General features: G+C 47.2%; 1 protein-coding gene and 1 long non-coding RNA gene across 31 annotated transcripts in view; one reads left to right on the top strand and one right to left on the bottom strand.

The window, feature by feature from the left end:
- Nucleotides 1–22,176, bottom strand: part of SNX29 (sorting nexin 29) — a 657,788-nt gene that overhangs the window by 427,707 nt on the left and 207,905 nt on the right. For 23 of the 30 annotated variants that reach the window (XR_013412446.1, XR_013412447.1, XM_077987279.1 and 20 more), the window contains one exon: nt 17,722–17,804. Coding sequence is in view for 21 of the 30 variants with exons in the window: in XM_077987279.1 (XP_077843405.1) it covers nt 17,722–17,804 (83 nt within the window). In the remaining 9 variants the exon portion in view is untranslated. Of the gene's footprint in view, nt 1–13,293; nt 13,429–16,867; nt 17,805–22,176 lie in introns of those variants that run through there. The other 7 variants (XR_013412452.1, XR_013412448.1, XR_013412454.1 and 4 more) reach the window with 5 other exon arrangements.
- On the top strand, nt 2,555–6,576 carry LOC144338412 (uncharacterized). The gene is made up of 2 exons (XR_013412493.1): nt 2,555–3,026; nt 3,329–6,576. It is a non-coding gene; the product is annotated as an uncharacterized LOC144338412 (long non-coding RNA).

The raw sequence follows: 22,176 nt of genomic DNA, 5'->3' as shown, positions 1-22,176 counted from the left end.
ATTCTAGGCACAGCACGTACCTCAAATGCCTCCCAGCGACTCTGGTTAAGTACACCCAGCTTGGGCATCACAGGACCCAAGGTCCACCTGCCTGCCTGTTCCGCCCCCTGGCTTGGCTGCCTAGCAGAAATCTTGAACTGGAAAGACCAGGCAGCCCCCTCTGGAGCCCAGGTTCCTGTGCCTACCCAGTCACCCGAGTCTATGAGCTCCAGGTGGGCAGATACCGAGTATTACTCACTTCTGTATCAGGACATCAGAGATCCAGGCCCTGCCACTCCCCAGCTGTGCACCTGGGGCAACGCGCTTGATGGTAACAATCTAATACTTACATAGCGCGCATGGAGGGGACTTTAGCCCAGTCTGACCCCACTATACACACTCTGAATTTTTTTTTTTTTTTTTTTTAAATGTAGAGATGGCGTCTCAAACTCCCGGCCTTAAGCAAACCTCCTCCTACCTCAGCCTCTCAAAGTGCTGGGATTACAGGTGTAAACCGCCATGCCCAGCCAGTCTCTGACCTTTCCAAGCTTCAGTTTTCCCGTGTAAATGGGGATAATAGCACCCACCTCAAAGGACAGTTGCCATGAAGCGGTTAGCACAGGGCCTAGCAGTGGTGCTTAATCCATGTTAGCTATTATTAGGCGCTCAGCAAACTCATTCATGCATTCATTCACTCATTCATTCATTCATCAAATGTCTACAGGCACCAGGCACTGTTTTGGAAGCTAGGTGCACAACAGTATCAATATCAAGTCAGTCCCTACTCTCATGAGCTTTTATCCTGGCTAATGTTTCTTGAATCTGTCACCAAAGAAATAAAGAGATTAAAATTTTAAAGTATAAAATAGGCAGCAACAGACCTGGGAGGGACCAACTAGGAAAAATGATGGCAGGGAAATCATGCAGGGCTTCCCGGAGCAGGGGTTTCTGGAGGTGAATGTGGTGTGCCAGGCATCAGGGAGACTGCAGAGTACACAGAAAGCACACCACAGAGAGCACAAGGAGGGAGTCTATTTCTACGGAAATGCAAAGAATGCAAGTGAATCCATACACCAGTGAATTGGGCCCGGACCAGGAGAGAGGCTCTCTCTGTACAGGGTGTCGATTCTTCCATTCAGCCCGAGAAAAAGAAAATATTCAGGCAAGCCACTCTCAACCAAGGTCCATGGCATCATTACCCACTCGAGCAAAACAAAATGACCAGTTTCCTTACAAAAGCTGCAATGAGAAACTTAGAGCAGTTTTCAAACTCAAAGTGGCTTTTCACAAAACAAGCCACCTGTCAGCTCGCAGGAGGGAGAGGAGTTGAAAACAAAAGCTGATTGACAAAGTACACCCATAAACACAATGCTGAGACAGCCCCAAAAAGTTAATAATGACAACAATAAATATATGTCTGGCCTCCGCCTCCGAGGAGGGAGCTGAGGCACTCCAACTGCTCCTGTTGTTTCTGGGTCTTTGTTTTCTACTAAACAATAAAAATGAAATGAACAACAATCATGAATCGATACTTGATATTTTGAGGCAATTCTGTTTGCAGTGATTTGGGAGGAGAAAGCCTCCTGCCAGGGAAGAAATCAGGTTGAACAAATAAAACGTTACCCCTTATGGAGGTCGCCAGAGAGACGAGGGCCACTCTTCTAGAACCTGGGACTGGATCCTCTTGCAGCTGTGACCCAAAATTTGATGTTGTTTTCCCTGGAGTGGGGTACACAGGGGTGGCTTGAGGGGACTTTAGCACCCTCCATCCCTGACTCCATCAGCCTCATCCTCCAAGGCCACCAGAAGAAGCAGGGACTCCTGGCTGCCTACCCAGTATTCGTCGTCGCTCCTTCCTTATCTGCCAAATAAGCCCCACGTTTCCCAGCCCACCTTGCAATTTGGGGTGGCCACATAGAGCTGGGTACTGGGGCTGCCTGTTCAGGGTTTTATTTAAAGGTCGGGAAACTGGCTAATGACACAAATACTGTTTTGTCAGGATAATGGATTGCAAAGCTTTTGAAAAGGTTTGCTCTATAATTCTCATCTTAATTATTCATCCACTTGGAGAAACTAATTTACAGGTGTCTGCTAATGTGCTGTGACCTTCCACAGCCTGGACACTCTCCTAAATGCATTTCCAACCCACAACATCAACCACTGCCTGCCACTTTGCATGTGTCATCACTTTTAAACTGCAAATAATTCTATAAAGTCAATGTTGTTTTTAATTTTTTCTTTATTTCAATACCTTCACGGGTATAAACTGCTTTTGGTGACTTGAGTGAACTGTGTAGCGGCAAAGTCTGGGTTCTCAGTGCACCTGTCACTCAAACAATGTGTACACTGGTCCCAACAGGCAGTTTTTCATCCCTCGCCTCCCCTCCCCGTCAGAGTCTCTAATGTCCCTTATGTTTCTCTATATGCCCCTGTGTGCCCACAGCTTGGCTCCCACTTGTAAGTTAGAGGATGTGCTATTTTTCTGTTCCTGAGTTACTTCACTTAGGATGATGGCCTCCAGTTCCATCCAAGTGGCTGCAAAAGACAGTACTCCACTCTTTATGGCTGAGTAGTCTTTTTTTTTTTTTTTTTTTTTTTTGAGACAGAGTCTCACTCCGTTCATTGCCCAGGCTGGAGTGCAGTGGCACGATCTTGGCTCACTGCAGCCTTCACCTCCTGGATTCAAGCTATTCTCCTGCCTCAGCCTCCCAAGTAGCTGGGATTACAGGTGCATGCCACCATGCCCAGCTAATTTTTTGTATTTTTAGTATAGAGGGGGTTTCACTATATTGGCCAGGCTGGTCTTAAATTCCTGACCTCAGGTGATCTACCCGCCTCGGCTTCCCAAAGTGCTGGGATTACCGGCATGAGCCACAGCGCCCAGCCCTTTGTGACTGAGTAGTATAGTATGGTGTATACTACCATGTTTTCTTTCTCCACTCAAGAAAGTATTTGCTAAGTACACATCCGACCAGGGGTTGATATCCAGAATCTACAAGGAACTCAAACACATCAGTCATGAAAAAAATGAATAATCTCATTAAAAAGTAAGCAAACGGCCGGGCGCGGTGGCTCAAGCCTGTAATCCCAGCACTTTGGGAGGCCGAGGCGGGCGGATCACAAGGTCAGGAGATCGAGACCACAGTGAAACCCCGTCTCTACTAAAAATACAAAAAATTAGCCGGGCACGGTGGCAGGCGCCTGTAGTCCTAGCTACTCAGGAGGCTGAGGCAGGAGAATGGCGTGAACCCAGGAGGCGGAGCTTGCAGTGAGCTGAGATCGCGCCACTGCACTCCAGCCTGGGCAACAGCGTGAGACTCCGTCTCAAAAAAAAAAAAAAAAAAAAAAGTAAGCAAACAAGAACAGACATTGTTTCAAAAGAAGATATACAAATGGCCCACAAACATATATAAAATATATGTTATCTTTACTCCTCAAATACAAATACTGAAGCTCCGAGATGGCAACTTATTCCAGGAGCGCAGGGCTGGTAAAAGACGGGGCTGGGATTGGACCCAGGTTCCTCCAACTGGAAGTTCTGTGCCTGCCTTTCCCCCTCCAGTTCTAGGAACGCTTCCCCAGGCTCCTCCTCCAGGCAATGGCTTCTCTCTGCCACAGAGGAAGCAGCCTTCGCAGACAGAGAGCAGGTCCAGTCTACACACAGCCCTGCTCCTGAGAAGCCAATGGTTCTGCTTTCCACCAACCGTGATGTCCACTTCCGAGTCCCTCCCACGCTGACCCGACTCCCCATGTGACTCATGGTACACAATCAGATTTCAGTCTCCAGGGGGAAAAGGCGAACAGGGTGCATTTTTTTCTCAGGACAAAGTACATGGTGGATGCTAGTCAGTCCAACAGAGGCTGCACCACATACACAGGCGTGTCTGGGCTAGCTCATCACACACCACCACCGAGCCCCAGGAGAGGCAACATACCCTAGCCGGAGAACACGTCTGAGAGAATCAACTCCAGAAGCACTGGGAAAAGCATGGATTTAACAGAAAGATCCGGGTAGGAATCTTGGCTCTGCTACTTTCTAGGTTAATTTCATGTGCCAATGTGGCTAGGTCACGGTACCCAGATATTTCATCCAACACCAGACTAAATGTCATTGCAAAAGTATTGTTTAAATGAGATTAACAGCTTAATCAGTAAAGCAGATTATCTTCCATCATGAGAGTGGGCCTCATCCAATCAGCTGAAGGCTTTCGGAAAAACAAACAAACAAAATGGAGGTTTCATAAGGAAGTATGAATTCTGCCCCAAGACAGCCTTTGGACTTGAGTTGCAACATCAGTTTTTCCCTGGGTCTCCAGCCTAGAGGCCCACCCTGCAGATTCTAGAGTTGACAGATGCCACCATCACATGGGTCAATTCCTTAAAATATCAATCAATCTCAATCTGTCTACACACACACACACAATTGGTCCACATTTCTGGAGAACCCTGACTAATACAGTGAGGTTCAGCACACCCACCTCTCAGAGCCTTGGTTTCTCACATCTGTAAAACACAGGCAACACCCCCATCCTCACAGAGCTGTTAGACGGAAAAAAGCTGCAGGGAAAGCTACCCTGGGGCCCAGCACATTACAGGCCCAGCACATGAACAGAGCTTCTGTTATGTGTCAACCAGGGATTTCTCTAGATGGTTACAAGGCCTTGTGGAAAAAGGTTGAGCTGAATGAGAATATGTATTCGAAATTACCTGCTTGTTTATATGTTTAGTGTCCATCTCTCCCACTAAATCTGAGGGGTCTCCTTGGGCCTGAAGTATTCCCAGAACTGTGTCTGGTACTCAAGGAGTATTCAATCAATATTGGCTGAATGAATGAAATGGTGCTTTGACCTTGTACTTTGCACAAAGTAAACAACCTCACTTCCCAAACCCCCCGGGGGTTTTGGAGTCTGTGTAAAGAGGGAGGGAGGTGGTGGGAACAACAGCTTACGAAGCCCCACTCTGCACCAAAGGATGTGTTGGGAACTTTACAGCTAATTCTCTCAATTACTCCTCAGCACAGGGGTTGCAGGTGAAAACAGTGACCAAAAGGCAGTTACTTCAAGCAGGGAGGAGAGCAACTATGAGGTCCCCTGTTTATAAACTTAGTATCTGAAAAGGTAAAGGCCACTTGAGATTCTGCCCATAAAACAAATACAAAATAGACCGCGACAAAGTGAAACGAGAGAGGAGAGAGAGAGGAGGGGAGGAGACAGATAAGAGGAGGAGAAAGGGAGGGAAGGAGGGAGGGAACACGTGAGAGAGAATGGCCAGCAGGTGAGGACGCCTTGGCTACAATCTGAAGCAAGGATGCAGCTGGAAAAAAGAAGGCAAGCCCAGGGGGAGCAGAAAGATGGTGGAAGCTCGGCGGTGGAGCAGTCCAGAGGGAGAGGAGCTTCAGGCCTGGCTGGATTCCCTTTCTCTGTCTCTTGACTCTACCTTCCTCTGCATCAACTCAATGCTCAGGCAAGACTTCTCAGTCCCACAGAGAGTGATGGCGGACATCAGTGCTCCCAGCTCTTCGGGAGGCCGAGGCGGGAGGGATTGCTTGAGCCCAGGAGGTGGAGGTTGCAGTGAGCTATGATTCTACAGCTGCACTCCAGCCTGGGCAACACAGCAAGACCTTTTCCACTCATGGGAACGTCTGAGTCCCTTGAGTGGAAAAATGAGCCCCAGCCCCAGCCTCTCCGGTTCAAGTCCAGCAAGTAAAGGTGTGCGCCTCCTGCTCTAAGACCCCAGCAGCACTGTCACAGCAGTGACTGGCTCTGACCAAAATACATGCACACCCTGAACCAGTGTGCCCGGGAAGTAGCCAAGGTAGGGGGGGGGTGACAGGCCCACATAAACCACATGGATTGAGGGCTGGACAGAGGGTTTCCCAAAGAAAAAACAAGTTACCAGGAAAGGGGGAATGGATACTGACTAGACAAAAGGTATCCAATGTCGAAGGTGCCACGAGCACACAGACAGAAACTGAACCAGGACTTCGACCCAAACGAATACTTCTTCACAGCCCACGCTCTTACCGCCAGCACCTGCCACCCTTCTCGGCCATGCACAGTCAGATGGGCAGGCTCTTACGTAGCGAGTCTTCAGTCTCGACAACAACAGAGGGCCAGCGTCCTAAAGTCATGCCACCTTGTTAAGGACAACACACAAACAAGGAATACCTGACTTAAGTGCAGAGCAGCAGGTAGGCAAGGTCCAACTCATGCTATTGACCGAGGAGCGCTGAACAGCAGATAGTTGGGGCCACTGCTGGTCCCACGTCTCCTAAGTGGTCCTGATGAGACTACAGAGGAGTCAGACACGAGGCCGGTGGCCCAGGAGCATCCCTTCAGCCACCTACAGGTCCCAGCTATGGAGCCGTTGAGCCCCACCAGGATCTGGTCCAAACAGAAATGAGGAGTCTCGAGCTGGAGAGTGAGAGGACAGCAGGTGGTCACTCAAACTCTTAAAACACTCAAAGCCAGGTGCGGTGGCTCATGCCTGTAATCTCAGCACTTTGGGAGGCCAAGGTGGGCGGATCACTTGAAGCCAGGAGTTTGAGACCAGCCTGGCCAACATGGCAAAACCCCGTCCCTACTAAAAATACAAAAATCAGCCAGGCATGGTGGCGCACGCCTGTAATCCCAGCTACTTGGGAGGTTAAGGTAGGAGAATCGCTTGAACTCAGGAGGCAGAGGTTACAATGAGCTGAGATCACCCCACTGCACTCCAGCCTGGGTGACAGAGTGAGACCCCATCTTAAAAAAAAAAAGGAAAGAAAAGAAAAGAAAAGAATCAGAACATAACTCTGAAGCTTCACCACCAATGACCAGCAGCTGCTAACAGAGGAGATAAGAACAGCACAGTATGCGACCCCGCCCACCACAGCAACACCAGATTCCCTTGTTTCCAGACTTGGAATCCCACAGCTAAGTCCACAATCTGCCCATCATCTCTCCAGGCTCCAAACCGTCACAGAGTCAGGACAATATACTTTAACCCCCTGCAACCCGTGAGTTTCACAGGGAATACCTGCCTGTCTCATTTGTCAACAACCAACCAAATTTATCTAAAGCCCTATTTTTCCCATTAGTAAACCAAGATTTTCAGGAGAAGCCAAAAGCACCTTACGGAAAGGGGCAGCTACAACATGGTCTCTCCGTCGCAACTGGTGCCTCCAATGTAAATGATACCACAACATACCCGTGCAGAACAGACCTTCTAACAGCCCCCTAACAAAGCTAAGTACATTTCCAAAACGCAACCTAGTACCGCAAGGATCTCCATAAATGCAGAAATCAATGAGTAACAAGTGACTTAGTCTTTCTTTTTCTTTTTTTTTTTTTTTTTTTTTTTGAGACAGGGTCTCACTCTACCGCCCAAGCTAGAGTGCAGGAGCATGATCATGGCTCAGGGCAGTCTCAACCTTCCAGGCTCAAACGATCCTCCCACCTCAGCCTCCCAAAGAGCTGGAACTACAGGCATGCACCAGCACACCTGGCTAATTTTTGTTTTAATTGTTTGTAGAGACGGGGTCTTGCTCTGTCATCCAAACTACAGTGCAGTGGCAGAATCATGGCTCACTGAAGGCGCTTGCCCAGGCTGATCTTGAACGCCTGGGCTCAAGCAATCATCATGATTCAGCCTCCCAAAGTGCTGGGGTTATAGGCGTGAGCCACCACACCCAGCCAAGTGACTCAGCATATCTGACAGACATGTCGCTAGCACATTCTTGGACACCCTTCCTACCATAGACCCTCACAACCTATCAGGTATTCCTTCTGAGACTCCAATAGCACAAACCCCAAAATAAGCTCTTTCTGAAGAGCCACACAAATGAATGAGAAGATGGAGACCACATGCCTCTGAGTGCTCCAGCAGGGACAGCAGAGTTGGCCGGCCGGCCACAACTCAATGCTCCCCACTTCCACAGTGTAGATTTCTTGTGCAAAGCAGCTGCCCAGCCAGAGAGAAGAGTTCTGAGACCCCTCTGTACCCAGGTGGGGCTGTATGACTAGCCCTCACCCATGGAACGTGAGCAGAGCGGCGTGGTCACTTCTAGAGGAAAGGAGAATGAGAATCATCTCCCCGCTCTTAAGTGGTATGGAATGTTGCTTCCCGAGACTTGTTTCCCTTCTCAGGGAATGCTCTTTCCATCTACATCAACATCTCTGTGACTGAAATCACTCCCGATAGTCACTTGGATGGACCCCGGTAACAAGTTTTTATTAAGCACCTGTTGTGTACTTGATTAATAAAAAAAGAAAAAACCTGCAAGTTTCTAAGTCCCAGACCCTGCCCCCTATGTGGTCACATGGTCTAGCAGAGTAGACAGAGCACACACACAAGACGTGACCACAAAATAACCCATAGTAGCAAAAAGCAAATGCCAGACTCTGCTTACTGCTCGTAGCAAGCACCACAGGGGTTTAGGAAATTGAAAGATGCATGTAATTAGATTTCTTTCAGGTGATAGGAGAAGAGCTGGATCTTACCATAAATGCAACGGCTGGCCTGAGCAAGCATAAGGGAAGCGGCGTTTCTAGGAGCGGAGACTGGATGAGACAAGAGTGGGGTCGTAAAGTGGTTGTGATGGTGGCACATGAGACAAACATAACAGCAAAGCAGCTTCGTGATGAGCAGTGAGAGGGGGCACATGACGGTGGGACAGGAAGGGTCGGGAACGGAGATGAAATACAATTACCCACGGTGGATTCTTGTGGCAGCAGGGATTGGGGCACAGTAAAGGCACTGGGTTAACTCACACAGTGGTGGTGACCAGCTTCCATCGAGCCTCCCTGGTTTTTGTTTTTTATTTTATTTTTTAGACAGAGTTTCACTCTGTCACCCAGGCTGGAGTGAAGAGGTGTGATCTTGGCTCACTGCAACCTCCACCTCCCAGGTTCAAGCAATTCTCCTGCTTTAGCCTCCCGAGTAACTAGGATTACAGACACGTGCCACCACACCCAGCTAATTTTTGCATTTTTAGTAGAGACAGGGTTTCACCATGTCAGTCAGGCTGGTCTTGAACTCCTGACCTCAGGTGATCCACCCATCTTGGCCTCCCATAATGCTGGGATTACAGGCATGAGCAACCACGCTTGGCCTAGCCTCCCTGGTCTTAACTCAATGGTGCCTAGTTGAAGAGACAAATTCTGAGGCTAAATCAGGATTCAAGAAGAAAAGTGCACCCTTGACTAATTTACTATATCAACCACTGGCCAAGAATCAGAGAGTGTCAGCACATTTGTAGCATATTTGCTTACTCTGAACTTCATTAATTGGAAAGGGATATCCTCCAAGGCAGTGGTTCCAAACACCGCACTCCAACCTGCACACTGGAATCATTTCGGAAGTTTAAAAAAAATCCTCATTCCCACTACTAACTTTTGGATCTGGGTGGGTCCAAGCATCAGGATGTTTTTAAATTTCCCAGGTGACTCCATTAAAAGCCAATACTAGGAACCACTGCTCTATAGGGTGAAGAGATGGAAAGATGGGACAGTGAGAGAAGCTCCTCTCCTGCTGGGTCTGCTAGAAAGACTAAAGCTACAGCTGCTGGCAACCTCTTGCTAGTCCAAGGAGAACACCTGGCTGAGAAGGCGGCCAGCACACGGTGAGGGATGGGAGCACCCGTGTACTGACTCATGGGAGCTAACTGTGTGTGTCTCTTTCCAACTCTGCAAACAGTGACATCGTGTTGGCAGTCTGAAATCAGACATAGAAGGAGGATTTACAACACCATGGAAATCTGCAAACATTCTAAACCAGGGTTTTTTTTTTTTTTTTTTTTTTTTCAGAGAGCTATTTGTTAGACGTTTACCAGCACATCACTCCCAACAATGAAAAAAAGTAACAGAGTTGAGAAACCGAATTAAGAAAGAAAAAACTTCTGATGATATTGTTTGAGCCCCTGGATCAAACCATCCCTTAAGGCAGATACTCCTGGACTTCTCTTTTATTCGCTTAAGACAGATTAAATCAGATTTTATGACTCTTGTCATCACAAGAGCTCCGAAAGATGCAACTACGGCAGGGTCAAAGTCACATGCTAGCTGTGGTCACTAAAAGCAAAAACCACACGTGATCAGGAGAATCCAACTGGAGGCACAACTGAAAGATGCAGTTTCACGGGGGTGACGCACATTATTTGGGGGGCACTAAAAGGAAGGTCTATGAATTTGTCCACTACTAGGCTCTCCACAGCTGCAACGGATCTGAAATCAACTAAAGGCCATGAGATCCAACAGCAGCCAACAGCTCCTATTTTATTTGTATTCATTTATGTTATAAACACTTACAGAGCATGCATCATGGATCAAGCACTGTGCAGGCACTTTCAACAGAGCAGGGGAATAGACATGCCAAGATCCCTGCTCTTGTGGACTGTACGGTGCAAGGGGGAACACTGGGAAGAAATAAGCAAGAAAATCAATGACCAAGATACTTCGAGGGCCTGGTAAGTGCTATGTTGAAAAGACGGAGATGGAATGAGGGAGGCGGCACAAGGTAAGACAGGGCAGTCAAGAGGAGGTAGCATCTGAATGGAGACCTGCATGGCAAGGTGGAACCAGCCATACAGAGACCAGGGAAGAGCGTCCCTGCATAAGGGCAGCACGTGTAAACGGCCTAAGGCAGGAACCAGCCTGACATGTTTGAGGATTGGCCTAAAGGCCAGTGTGGCTGGGGTGGACACAGCAAGAGGGAGGATGGTGGGAGATGAGGCTGGAATTTAGCCAGATCACAAGCACTGAAGGCCATCGTCAAGAAGTCAGGACGGGAAAACCATAAGCGGTAAACAGCAGAGTGAAGGGATTTACGAGGTTCCATGTTTACTCCACTTGGGACACACACACACAGAGCGAGCTTTGGTGGATTGCTATTCCTTGCAACCGAAGAAGACTGCCTCAAACAAAGCCATCTTTGCCTCTGTGCACACTGGGAGTGGAAACAGCAGGCCATGCACGTAGAGATGCCCTGAAGCCTGCAATGGTTCAAGAAAAAAAGAATAAAAAGTTACCCTGCAAGCTCCCCTGAAACACTGTGGGCTCCAGGAATCATCTAGCCCACGACTCTCCATCTTCACTGAATCAGCCTTCTAAACTGCCCTGTCCCATTCTTTGGAAGGCCAGGGAAACTGACACCCCAGCCAGAGCACAAAGCACACGCGGGTATGGAATCAGGGATCGCTGGGCTCACCCCAGGGAAACTGACACCCCAGTGAGAGCACGAAGCACACGTGGGTGTGGAGCAGGGATCGCCGGGCTCACCCCCGGAAAACTAACACCTTAGAGAACAAAGCACACGTGGGTGTGGAATCGGGGATCACTGGACTCACCCCGGGGAAACTGACACCCCAGCCAGAGCACAGAGCACACATGGGTGTGAGCAGGGATTGCTGAGCACACCACACAGCCGCAAAGACACGACACACCAGACAGGCTGATGACTTCCCATTTTTTTGCTTCTTTTGTTTCTGAGAACAAACTTTTTTAACTGCTCCCAAGCCTCCCTCATCTGTCAGCTTCCTCCCACTCAGTCTCCTGCCCTTGCTGCTGATTATTTTGATGGCCACCAGCAATGGTCTATTCCTTCTCCCTCTCTCCCTGGGTTGACTGCAGATTAATTACATGGGGATGCTGAGGAGAGTTCGCAGCTTTAAAATCCATTGCTACGGAACAGGACTACGCTATGGTGGCCAGGAACAGTTATGACAGTGGAGTATCCAGTAAGAGGGGAGGTAGGAGGAAAAACCTTACAGTGCAGGAGCAGATACTGTACGTGGGAAGACAATTCCACAGAAATAATCGCCCTTTACAAGGACGAACAGGCCTGTATCCAGGAAAGAGGTAATAATTTGCCATAGAACACATGAGCTATAGAAAACTAGTCAAGCTTGACAACAGGAGCAGGGGAGGCTAGCGGAATGACTGTTCCTATCACCAAAAGGTCCAGGGTGGGACTGTCACAGCAGGCACAGCTGGATTCAGGGACCCTAAAGACAGGATCAGAGCTCCCTTTCTCTCTGCCTTTCAGCTCAGCTGCTCTTTCTGTGCGATGGCCTCATTCCCAAGCTCCACGTGGAGACAAGCGGACTACAGCGGCCCCAGTCTCCCAGCCCAACAGGAAAGCAAGAATTCTTGTTGATTGTGTATGAAAGCCCTGAGATCCAGCCAGAGGCGGCCAGGTAAGGTCAAGTGCCGTGCCGAGGATGAAACCAGTGACATCACAGGACTGACGGTGAGTGAGGACGCTGTCAAGTGAAAACTGGAGCAAGTGCAGAGGACACAGATGTTCACTACCCACACGTGGATGAGGAAGTCACGCAAGCATGTGACACGGACAGACCTGTGTCTCTCTGGAGTCGCGTGTGGCCAATCCTAGCAGGAGGATCTCTTCTTCAGTACACAGAGCAAGCTCTCATGTCAGACAGACGCTCCTGGGAAGAGTCCAGGAGAAGCCCACCGCCTAAGATGGTTCTGTTTTGCAGCAAACACCTCCACAAGAACTTCCCTGCTGTGGGAACATCAGAGCGACCAGCCTCCCAGCTGAACATGCAACCACTGACCACACCCGAAGAATGACACCACCGGCCCACCTGACAGCGGGGCCACGCCACACAACTTCAGAGACGTCCCCTCCAATATCTAGAGGGGGCTGGTCACCGGGTCTGGCATCAGCAATCCCAGATGGATAAGCGCAAAAATGGGGCAAGGGCTTCCTTTGGCCAGAAAGGCAGACAATGCATGGGCAGGGGGTGGAAACGGTAGGTTTTCCCGACCCAGGTGTGGCTACAGATGAAAAGCGGGAGCTCTCCTCTGAGACACCAAGTTTGTCCAACCAGGGAGTTATGACCAAAAAAATCCTAATCTTCAAAACATCAGCCTCCCACCACCATCTCCACAGGATGATGATGAAGTGAAGACGACGCCCATATCCATCAAAGACTAAATCAATAGCTCCGTTCAACTGTATTAGTCTCCCATTGCTGCTATAACAAATTACCACAAACCTAGTGGTGTAAGACAACACAGATTTATGATGTCAAGTTCAGGATGGCAGAAGGCCAACATGGGTTGTTTTTCCTTTTTTGCAACCTACTAGTACAAGGCTCACCATAAATGCAGGAAAAAAAATGAGTAACAAGTTACTCTATTTCTTTTTTTTTCTTTTTTTCTTTTTTTTTTTTTTTTTAAAGAGACAGGGTCAGGCCAGGCATAGTGGATCACACCCATAATCCCAGCACTTTGGGAGGCTGAGGCAGGCGGATCACCTGAGGTCAGGAAGGCAAGACCAGCCTGGCCAACATGGCAAAACCTGGTCTCTACCAAAAATACAAAACTTAGCTGGGCATAGTGATATGTGCCTGTAGTCCCAGCTACTCCAGAGGCTAAGGCAGGAGAATCACTTGAACCTGAGAGACAGAGGTTGCAGCAAACTGAGATTGCGCCACTGCACTCCAGCCTGGGCGACAGAGCGAGACTCTGTCTCAAAACAAAAAAAAAGTGAAACGCCCCAATGGACTCTCTCCCCTTTGGACCCCAATGACTGAGAAGTAATTCTGAAAACCCACTGGCACCTCACAGGGGAGATTCCTGGGTCCAGATGTGGCAATCAGTGTTCTAGGTGAAACCCGAGTCTCCAATCAACCGCCAGTAATGAAAATGGTATTTTGATCACATTTGTCTGATTCCTGCATCTATTTCTTATGGAGAACTTGAGGGGAAAAGAGCCATGATTAATTACATGTTAAAACAAAGTTACGATTTGCTGACCACTTGTTATGTGTTAAGAACAGAACATATAAGCATCTCACGTAACAGCCGCCCTCGATCCCTCAACGCCAACTGACATCCGGCAGAACCGGCACTCCTCAGGGCTCTCTGATAAACCATGAGCTGGAAAAGGAAAAAGCTCTCTTCCACCGAGTATGGGAACGAATTAATTAATGAATGTATGTATATGTGTTTAAAGGAAAAAGGCCGTGTGAAGAGCCAGAAGTTGACTCTCCAAGTGACAGCTTGACCAGGTCCAGAGACCTTTCCTGCTCCCAGTGCTGGGCACGTTTCCATCAGGCCCAACACCACTAAACACCTGAACCACCCAACTACTTCCTTTCTGACTTCCCAAGTGCCAACAGGTGAGACTCCAGGTAAGTCAGCGACAGAGAGGACAGGCCTTCTGGTCTACCCAGCAGCTCCGTGTCTCACCAGTGTTGAGTCAGGTGTTCTGGTGTCCATCATTGTCTGTGTGCTTGCCTAATGTGAGCCTGCTCCTAACGAGCCAGTCTGTCTACACAACCCTAAAGTTGAAGTGATGCACCTGCTCTCCGCAGACCTCTCAGTGAGCTGCCAAGGGGTCTCTGCAGGCATGAAGCCAACTGGCAAACATCTTGTTTCAAATTTCAGCAATAAGCCCAAAATGAAAGCATGAGTTTTCAGAGGGATCTCCTGCTTTCATAAGTGAAACTTCCCTACACTGGCTCCCTGGGGAGGAGAAAGGGTGTCCAATGCCATTAACAACAGAACTGATCAAATGACCAGTAAGAGTTACAATGAAGTGGAACTGCCAGGCGAGTTCCTGGTAGATATGGCAGCCCTTGCACCATGGTTCTAACGCTGGAGGAAGAGCACAAAGAATTTGCCCTAAGGTGAGAGACTCAAAAGAGCAAATAAAGGTATCAGCTTTTGGCAAATCTGACATTACCAAGGAAAAACAGCACTTGAGAGGCAAATAACCCAACCTCACTTCTGGACCACATTAGGGGGAAAAGAAAGAAAAAAAAAAAAAACTTTCCAATAGATAATGACGCCACCCAAATTCCAAATTCCAGTCCTTATTTTGCTGCTTAAATAATGATTTTCTTGGAGGGACTAGATCACTCCTCTTAAAAAAAAAAAAAAAAAAAAAAAAAAAAAAAAAAAGAGGGTGGGAATCTGAAATTTGATATCTGTAAAATTAAAGGTTGTCAATGTCTATTCTAAAAGTTCATTTTAAGTTGTTTTGTTTAAACCCTGGAGGCATTTTCCGTAAGAATGTAGTAATGCAGGAGTAAGAGACTGCTGCTAGGTGGAGTCACCACATAATTCATGTAAGAGTTGTCGCAACTACATCCTGAAATGGCTCATATTCAGCTGTGGCTCAGGGCACTCAGGATCGGCCTGGGGAAATGGACCTTCAGCTGCTATGAAAAACCATTCTGCACACTGTAGGTTCCATATGCCCATTTGGGGAGAATCACGCTCAAAATTTTCCGACTTAGAAATGCATTGTGTAGTGCTGAGGTTTTCAAATCAAAAGCAAGCCCAGTGGTGCTTCTTTTTAACCTGACTTTAATAGTCTTGTTGTATTGAATCCAAGTTCTGTGTAAGTAATGTGTAGATTTCACAAAAGGTGGTGGTGCTGTCCACAGGTCACCTGCATTAGAGTCACATATCTAGAAGTGTAAATCTAGAGCCTCATCCTAAGTCCACTGGCATAACTCCCAGAGGCAGGGTCCTGGAAAGAGGTATATTTAATGGGCTCCCCAGGCAATTCCTCTGCACAGTAAAGTTAAAAGAATTTTATAATACAAAGAATCAGAGGTTTGGAGAAAAATGCCTGAGCTCATTTCCACCACAGACACATGCACCAGCCCCTTAAGCTCTCCTAAGCCCCTAATAACAAACTTTAAAATAATGGAAAAATACCTGCTCATCACAAGGTTACTGAGTCAAATCAGAGTACATTTGAACTTGCTTGGAAAGGGCAAAGAGCTAGACAAATACTATTCATTCAAAGCATGTAATGAATGTAGTGAATGACTAAAAAGCCAGTTGCTGGGGAAACAGAGATGAGATATAAAAACTTGGGAGACCAACATATAAATAATTCTGTATAATGAAATGAATTCAGGGCCATAATAGCAATATTTGTATGAGAAGGGCATGAGCTCATGGGCCGGGCGCGGTGGCTCACGCCTGTAATCCCAGCACTTTGGGAGGCCGAGGCGGGCGGATCACAAGGTCAGGAGATCGAGACCACGGTGAAACCCCGTCTCTACTAAAAATACAAAAAATTAGCCGGGCGCGGTTGTGGGCGTCTGTAGTCCCAGCTACTCGGGAGGCTGAGGCAGGAGAATGGCGTGAACCCGGGAGGCGGAGCTTGCAGTGAGCCGAGATCGCGCCACTGCACTCCAGCCTGGGCGACAGCGCGAGACTCCGTCTCAAAAAAAAAAAAAAAAAAAAAAAGAGAAGGGCATGAGCCCACAGAGAAAGATAATTAATTCTGCACTGATAACCCCCAGAATGATCACAGTTACCTACCCAAATATGAACGAAGCAAGGCATGTTATCAAATAGTATCACCAATAAGCTGATCCTGATCAAATGGGAACCAAAAGAAATATACAAGCTTCAAAAACATTCACGTCTTCACGCAATTACTAAATAAGTCATAGCCAGATTCCAATCCTGTCTCCTATAAAAATAACAACCATTTATTATATACCGGGTACCATACTAGAAACTCTGCATTCATTGTTTTGGAAAATCCTCACAATGCTCTCAGGACACTGGTGTGATGTCCTGGTACATGTGGGAAAATAATTCCAAGCGGTCAGGCAGTCATGGGTGAGCATGAATTCAGTGCAGGTTTGGTTGACTCTGAAGACATGGACTGGGAGCAGTGGCTCACGCCTGTAATCCCAACACTTTGGGAGGCCGAGGGGGATGGATCACCTGAGGTCAGGAGTTCAAGACCAGCCTGGCCAACATAGTGAAACCCCATCTCTACTAAAAATACAAAAATTAGCTGGGTATGGTGGCAGTTGCCTGTAATCCCAGCTACTCAGGAGGCTGAGGCAGGAGAATCACTTGAACCCGGGAGGTGGAAGTTGCAGTGAGCCGAGATTGTGCCAGTGCACTCCATCCTGGGTGGCAGAGTGAGACTATGTCTCACACACACAAAAAAAGAGACATGTGAATGTGGGGAACACCCAGCATTCATTAAAACGTCCACATTCTAAGAGCTTGTCTTTAAGGAAATTTTGTTGTGGTCTTTTGGCTGAAGGCTGCAAGACACATCAACCAGAGTTAAAGATCCTTTCTTCAGGCTGCCCTGAGAAATAGTTTAGGAGATTTTAGAAGCAGCACATGGCCCCACCTCATTTGGTGAGATCTTCATGATTGTTCTTCTGTCTACTGGAATTTCTGATTAATAACAATAATAACAGCTAAAATTTATCCAGCATTTATTCTATGGTAGACATTATGCTAAGATGTCTACATGGATTGCCTCATGAGGCAGGTGCTATCAACCAACCTCATTGTAGAGATGAAAAAACTGAAGTGCAGTGAAATTAGGAAACTTAACCAGAGCTGGGATTGGAACCTGATCAGCCTAAGTCCACCACTCTGATTCTCTATCATCTTGGATTTCTGTGGCTTGCACCCGTGGCCTGCTGTGACTTCATCATATCACAAGGTTCACTGCCATGCAACTATCTCAAGACTCTGGACATAAAATTCTCTAAGTACACAAATCAATAAGACTTTTGCTAATAGTCTAGCAAGTGAGTCTTACAATATTAGTTATGCATGTTGCAGGGATATACATCAGGTTTTCCACCTGATTAATTTTCTGGAATCCTGAGCAGCACCATTATTCTAATCCATCCACACATGCACTCATCACATGTTGAGTGTCTATTGCATGCCACGTACAGGTGTTAATGAAAAAGCCCGGCCCCTCCCAACCCGGGCTCAGGCTCCCCCTCACCTTCAGCTGTTTGACCTTCTCTTTTCAGCATCTGGACAGCTCCTACATATTTCTTCAGCTGGACTTTGAGCACCTCGTTCTCTCTGCAAGTACAAGAATGTTAAAATATATATATTTAAAAAGTGACAATGTGGACCCACAGGAGGGGGCAGGGGTGGGTGGTGAATCTGTGCAAAGAAAAGCACAATTTGCATCTTATAAATGTTAATCTATTCTCATGGTTTCGAGATCATCATGAGAGAAGGCTGTGTTACCACAGGTATGTTTGCAGAATACCTTCAAGAACTGTTCTTTCATGAGACAGATAAGCACCAATTGGTTCCAGTGTCCACAAATCCAGAACATAGACACAGGCTGTGCTTAGGCTGTTTGAAGCTACCCATCTATCAGGTGCCTATTCAGTGTCAGGAACTCTAGTCTTCTCTCCATTTACAGAAGCATGTACTGACTAATGTGCATTCACTCTGGGGAATGTTCTTAATATTTTTATCAACTGTGACATGTATTAAACACTTATTATTTGTCAGGAGTCATGTCAAGTGTTTGTACGGAATCTCCTTGAATCCTTCCAAGGCACTAACACAACCCTCATTTTACAGCTAAGGAGGCTGAGGCATAAAGAGAAGCAGTTGGACCAAGTCCACACCCACCCCCATGTAAGATTACACTAAGAAACACAGAACCCAGGGTATGACAGGACCCCACCTGCTGAACTCACTCCCCAGGTACACTGGCTGACAACGGAACGTGAGGACCAAGGGGAAAAATCTGCCATTTGTTGAGTATTTAGACTTTACATATGTCTCTTTGAACATATGTATGCATCCATTCATTCATTCATCCATCCGTCATTCAGCAGAAAGGTACTTCATTCAGTAGAAAAATGCACAGTGGCCTGCAGTAATCTCCATATTTTACAGGAGAAGAGTTGGACAAATAAGGTTTCTGACCAAGGTCACCAGGAAAACTCACTAGTAAGATCTGAACCCAGGTTTCCCTGCCCCCAAGGCCCACAAGGACTCTTCACCATCTCCTTTGAGATTCAGACTTGGTGTCTGACCATCTCTACCAGAGGGAGCTGCCTCTTGCACATTTTCTATTTCTGCCCCCACCCCCTATGCCTCAGGCCTTGAGCCTAAGTGCCTTTAAATGTGCTAGAGTATTTTTTCTTTCCTTGCAATGAAAAGAGCTGAAGACTGGTTTTTTTTCTGTGATTATAAAAATAAAAAACGCTCATTGCAAAATAATCAGAATACATTTAAGAAGAAAAGCAAAAACATGCTAAGACCCCAACATCTTGAAATAAACTCCATTAACATTTTTATATCCATCCTATTATTTCTCTAGGTGCACACACACATCCTAAACAATTTTAGGGGGATGAAACCTCCTTCACAATGCTTTAATTTTTGTGTGAATGTTTGAAGGCTTTTTTCCCCTGTTTACTGTTCCACTCAACACTTCCCCATGGTAACCAATGGCAAAAACCTAGTATATACCTTTCAGGCCTTCCTCCATGCTCTGACAATCACTACCAACCCAATACACTCAGAGTCTCTATGACAGAATAGTATAAATGTTTCTGAGATTGGGACGTCTCATTTAATAATGCACCACAGTAAGCCTCTCACTCAGTCTATTTACGGATGGAAATACCACCCACTGCTATAGATACGCCAAACACTGACTTAGTTGAAAAACTTGAAACTGCTCATCCCTGGTGCCGAGTGTCTGTTTTCAATGCATCTGACTACATCCCAGCCCATGACAACAGCACTTTCTTTGTATTTTGCTTCTCTGTGCTGTATTGTTGCAGAAAAAAACATCAAGATCAAACTCAGACACTACCGTAGACTTAGGCATCACCTGAGAACTTGACGTTCGTCTCCGAAGCTCTGGAGAAAGAAAACCACAAGGGAGTCCCTTAGTTATCCCCTCATCCCAGACAAAGCCTGTCACGGATGCCTCCACAGGTATCTGTAGTTTCTCCATCTGTGACATGAGTTGCAAATGTTTGAAACGAAATAACAAGTCCTTAAAATGTTTGTGGGAGAGAAAATCTTCCCTGATGGGGATTATACAGGATGTTTTTTGTTTTGTTTTGTTTTTGAGATGGAGTCTCACTCTGTCGCCCAGGCTGGATTGCAGTGGCATGATCTCGGCTCACTGCAACCTTAGCCTCCCGGGTTCAAGCAATTCTCCTGCCTCAGCCTCCCGAGTAGCTGGGACTACAGGCACACACCACCATGACCGGCTAATTTTTGTATTTTTAGTAGAGATGGGGTTTCACCATGTTGGCCAGGCTGTTCTCAAACTCCTGACCTTAAGTGATCCGCCCGCCGCAGCCTCCACAAGTGCTGGGATTACAGGTGTGAGTCACTGCACCCAGTCTGTAGAGCATGTATTCTAGGATTCCTATAGCCAGAATCTCATTGCTCAGCCCAGCCTATTCCTAATCTCCACATGTGAATTCAAGTCACATATCTTAAAGCCAGGGAAAGAAAGGCATTTATACACATTTCTAAACAATAGTTCATGGAAGAACATTTTCCAAGAGGCCCCATGACCAACAGAAGTCATATCAGTGCTTGGAGGTCAGGTCTCCTCTCTCATTTGCTGCCAGCTGTCAGGCCAATCCTCCGCTTCCCTGTTCATCTTCAGCTCTGGGGCCAGCACTAAAATGTTTCAGATAGCTGCTTTTCTTCTGGTCTGAAGAAATCTTTTAATACTGTGTTCAGATTCTATCTAAAATCACACCTGGCTGGGTGCGGTGGCTCACATCTGTAATTCCAGCACTCTGGGAGGCCGAGGCAGGGGGATCATCTGAGGCTAAGAGTTTGAGATCAGCCTGGTCAACATGGTGAAATCCTGTCTCTACTGAAAATACAAAAATTAACTGGGCGTGGTGGCAGGCGCCTATAGTCCCAGCTACTCAGGAAGCTGAGGCAGAAGAATCACTTGAACCTGGGAGGTGGAGGTTGCCATAAGCCGAGATCATGCCACTGCACTCCAGCCTTGCGACAGAGCAAGACTCCGTCTCAAAAAAAAAAAAAGAAAAAAAGAAAAGAAAAAAAAGTGTTGCCAATGTGGAGTGTGGCAGAGTTGGACATTTGAGATGTTTGCACCTTCCTTGAAATTCCTCCTTGCTAGCTATGAAGTGAGAAGCAGCACAGCACCAAGACTCCCTTATAGGTAAAAGATGTGCCTCATTCCCAGAGATCCATACATGTATAGTGGGAAATATGCTTTTCAATCTGCAACATATGAGCACCTGCCTCTGAGTAGGGCACTTAATATTCGAGGTGTGGAAGACATGCTCACATTTTACCTACACAGTAACCCTACAAAACAGGTTATTATTGCTGCCATTTTTCCTTTTTTTTTTTTTTTTCTTTTTTTTTTTGAGACGGAGTCTGGCTCTGTCGCCCAGGCTGGAGTGCAGTGGCATGATCTCGGCTCACTGCAAGCTCCACCTCCCGGGTTCACACCATTCTCCTGCCTCAGCCTCCCGAGTAGCTGGGACTACAGGGGCCGCCACCACGCCTGGCTCATTTTTTGTATTTTTTAGTAGAGACGGGGTTTCACTGTGTTAGCCAGGATGGTCTTGATCTCCTGACCTCGTGATCCGCCCGTCTCGGCCTCCCAAAGTGCTGGGATTACAGGCTTGAGCCACCGCGCCCGGCGCTGCCATTTTTCTTACTGCCTTCTGAAGACCAGGAGTGGTGGCTCATGCCACCCACCTGGGAAGGCCAAGGCAGGCCCATCACTTGAGCCCAGGACACTAGCCTGGGCAACATGGTGAAACCCCATCTCTACAAAAGATACAAAGATTAGCTGGGTGTGGTGGCATGCACCTGCAGTCCCATCTACTTGGGAGGCTGAGGTGGGAGGATCGTTTGAGCATGGGAGGCGGAGGTTGCAGTGAACAAAGACCTAGCCTGAGTGACAGAGTAAGACCTTGTCTCAAAAAAAAAAAAAGGAGGAAAGAAACTGAGGCTCAACGAGGCTAATTGAACTATCCAAAAACTGACAACCAGCAAAGGCAGAGCCACAGTTCACTTCAGCCTCTCCATGTCTATGTCCCTCTCCTCTCTGCCACATACTTGGTGTCTAATTAGATCACCAGCAACACATCATGAGGTTGGTTTTACTGTGCCCATTTTGCAGATGGGAAATTTGAGGCCCAGAGGGTCTAACAGACACTCCAACCTGGGATTTAAACCCATATCCTTTAACTTCAAAGTCTCCTATTACATCATAAACGTTTAGAGAATTAAGTGAACAGGGCAACATTGAAAACGTAAGGCCTAGAAAAACTCCATGAGAAAACGTGTGCTCATCAGCACAGGTCTGCAGAATCTCTTGGGTGGCTGAGACTACTGCGCAGATGTGAACAGGATCCTCCTGACCAGCTAGCTTTGCTAAGAGAGGCTAAGGAACTTTCCTCGAGTTATG

This window comes from Macaca mulatta, chromosome 20 (genome assembly GCF_049350105.2).
Source record: "Macaca mulatta isolate MMU2019108-1 chromosome 20, T2T-MMU8v2.0, whole genome shotgun sequence".
Classification (NCBI taxonomy): Eukaryota; Metazoa; Chordata; class Mammalia; order Primates; family Cercopithecidae; genus Macaca; species Macaca mulatta.
Note: the sequence above shows the minus strand (reverse complement) of the source record. Positions and strands in the feature narration are given on the sequence as shown.